Genomic DNA, 2795 nt, shown 5'->3' on the forward strand with positions numbered 1-2795 from the left:
ACGTCTGTCCGTTTTATGAAACTTCCTGGATAAAGGTACTTACGAACGTGGTACGGTTCGGCCTAATAGAGTAGATTGGCCTACTGAATTTAAAAAACCAGTTGGATTGAAACTTAAACTAGGTGAGTTACGTGCAAAGGCAGCATAACCAATTCATTGCCACTGTTTGGTATGACAAACGAGACGTATTAATATTATCAACAAACTGTGATCCGACCAAAGAAGTAATACGAACCGAAAGGCGACAAAGAAACAGTGAAAAAATTATCGTAAAATGTCCACTGTCAGTTGAAAAATACACAAGAGGAATAGGTGGCGTTGACTTGAGCGATCAGAAACGCTCTTACTACAAAGTAGGAAGACCTAGCAAAAAATGGTGGAAATACGTATTTCACTACGTGATTGATATTTGTATCATAAATGTCTTCGAATTGTACTCATTGAAAAATTCACCAGATCGATCCAAATCACTCAATCATCTACAATTTCCGCAACAATGAATAAAAAAAACTCATTGGCAATTTTTGTTCACGTAAGAGACTAATGTCAGAAATTATCCGACCGAGGATTGATGTAGAGCATGTTTTGGTCAGTGGAACAGCAAAGCTGTGCAAACAATATAATAAAGAAGAGAGAAGATCAGACAGTTGATTAAATATTCGAACAAAATGGCATTACAAGCAGTGTCTGGTAGCGCTTTGTAAGTTTAAATGTTTCATGAAATTTCGCAATAATAATAACAATGAGGATTGGAATAACAATTAGGACTTTTTAAAGTAAATTTTTGTAGGTAAATGAAAATTATAAATTGAATTAAAGTCATTTAAAAAAAGGTATAATGCACAATTTAATGTTAAATCATGAAAAAAATGAAGTTTACGAATGTATTTGTAAATGTGTTGAAATAAACAAAAATATTTTTAACGTTTTGCACTAAAATAAAACATTTCGAAAGTTTAGCGGTAAGTATAATTCGAATTTGCTATTTGGCGCTAATGACGGGAATGATACGGCACTGCGTACCACTGCCCCTCCACAGCTCACTATCGTGCGATTCGAAAGTGGAGAGAACATTGGTAAATAAGAGGGTTAAGATAAATTTAAATTATTATATACGATTATTCCTAATTTGTCGCAATGTATTTTATGATAAACATCCAGTTATGTAATTGAAAAAGTAATTTGACTGTACGTGCCCCGAATTTATTTCTCTATAATTTTATATTTCAAATAAGATTATATTGAATTATATATATCATATCAATGAAATTGTTTACCCAACTAGCTGTGACACCTAGATATCTGCGTGATCCTCCTGTCCATACATCAGCCGTAGTACAAACAAAACCACCACCATTGATCACCGAACTCATTGCGTCACCAATTTCTTGTAACATTGTCCTTAAAACTTCTGTCGACTCTTTTTGCCAAAGAGTAACATGTCAAGTGCTTCAACCGAGTATCACCTCTCTTTATTTTGAAATCTGTAAAGCAAATAGGTGATAAGTTGGGCTGACAAAATCAGAATTTTGCGGCAGTCTTCAGTTTATTAAAAATATTATAACTGTATAATTATACGTACCATTAAAAATTTTTCTGAAAGACGGATCTTCAACCGCTCTGAATGGTATCATATACTTTAATACAAAATTTGTGATATTTTGCTCAAATTCTTCTTGATTTAAAACACACGACCAGCGCTTTCTATCAATAACGGAAGTATTTTCCACACCATGTCGCTTTTGTTTTGCATATTCTAAATACTCATTATAAACATTTGCATGTTTTCTCTAGAAAAAATAAATAAAATATTAAATAAAATTGATAATAAGGAAATATACTGATATACTTTTTTTAATTGTTTTTAATTGGCAATAATTATGAGATTTTTTTAAAGTTGCAATAAACGTTTTTTTTTTACAATAATTCGTAATATAAATATTAATTCTGATAATTAACTATAAGTCATCGATATTATTTTAATTTGCAAGAAGTAGGGAGTTTTTGGATTTATTTTAATACTATAGATTATTTGGTGAATTTTATAAAATAATTTTTCAAATAAAAAAAAACCGTTGCATAAAATAATTCAAAAAATTAAGGAGAAAATAAAAAAATTGAGAAATTTGATCATAGAAATTTGGTCATGGAGATTATTTGGAAGAAAATTGTTTGGTCCAACAACACATTGCTAAAAAATACTATAGCAGAATCCCAAAAGAGTGAAGCCACTTTTAGACGTCACGTGATTAAAAATCGAATCAAAAAATAAAAATTGTTTATTTTCAGTTATTTATTTTAAATTATGCATTAGAATTAATTTAATTTACCTTCAAATGCGTTGTAAAGTTAGAAGTAATTCTAAATTTTCCTTTAAGTGCTCTTGTAGGATTACAAAATTGACATACAGCAACAACATCTCCTGTTACTGTACTTGATTTTGACTTGTCAACCTTAAAGTACGTTCCATCAAGACTTGTTGATTTATTGATGGCAGCTAACATCTTTTGTTCTTCAGTTATATTAATCTCTATATTATCGTCATCACTTGCATCGGAATTTTCCTCTTCATCAGTACTTGAGATAGAAGATGTAATTGAAATTTGACTAAGAGTTCTTTGTAACTTCACATTTTGATTTTTTTCATTTAAAATCACAGAACCTAATTTCTCTGTTCTTATCCTTTTGCGAATTGGAGAGTTTGTTGAGTCCATGTTAAATCTAAAAAATAATCATAAAAATCTTCCGATAAATAGCTCGAAAAAAAACATTGATCCAAGTAGATCTAATACCTG

General features: G+C 30.3%; 1 protein-coding gene across 1 annotated transcript; it reads right to left on the reverse strand.

Moving 5' to 3' along the window:
- Positions 1-1256: 1256 nt before the first annotated feature.
- Positions 1257-2560, reverse strand: LOC112455921. The gene is made up of 3 exons (XM_025018142.1): positions 2331-2560; positions 1583-1790; positions 1257-1484 (listed from the first exon to the last, which is right to left on the reverse strand). Exons 1-3 carry the CDS (start codon positions 2502-2504, stop codon positions 1378-1380), a joined length of 489 nt encoding a protein of 162 aa, XP_024873910.1. The 5' UTR covers positions 2505-2560; the 3' UTR covers positions 1257-1377.
- Between the last annotated feature and the right edge of the window lie 235 nt (positions 2561-2795).

This window comes from Temnothorax curvispinosus, unplaced genomic scaffold (genome assembly GCF_003070985.1).
Source record: "Temnothorax curvispinosus isolate PA1 unplaced genomic scaffold, ASM307098v1 QBEX01000542.1, whole genome shotgun sequence".
Lineage (NCBI taxonomy): Eukaryota > Metazoa > Arthropoda > Insecta > Hymenoptera > Formicidae > Temnothorax > Temnothorax curvispinosus.

Excerpts from the sequence above, each read along its gene's own strand:
- LOC112455921 (XM_025018142.1), bottom strand. The coding sequence starts at position 2,504 with ATGTTAGCTGCCATCAATAAATCAACAAGTCTTGATGGAACGTACTTT. Across the intron at positions 1,791-2,330 it reads ACTTTACAACGCATTTGAAG|AGAAAACATGCAAATGTTTA; the intron begins GTAAATTAAATT and ends TATTTTTTCTAG. Across the intron at positions 1,485-1,582 it reads TTTCAGAAAAATTTTTAATG|ATTTCAAAATAAAGAGAGGT; the intron begins GTACGTATAATT and ends TTTGCTTTACAG.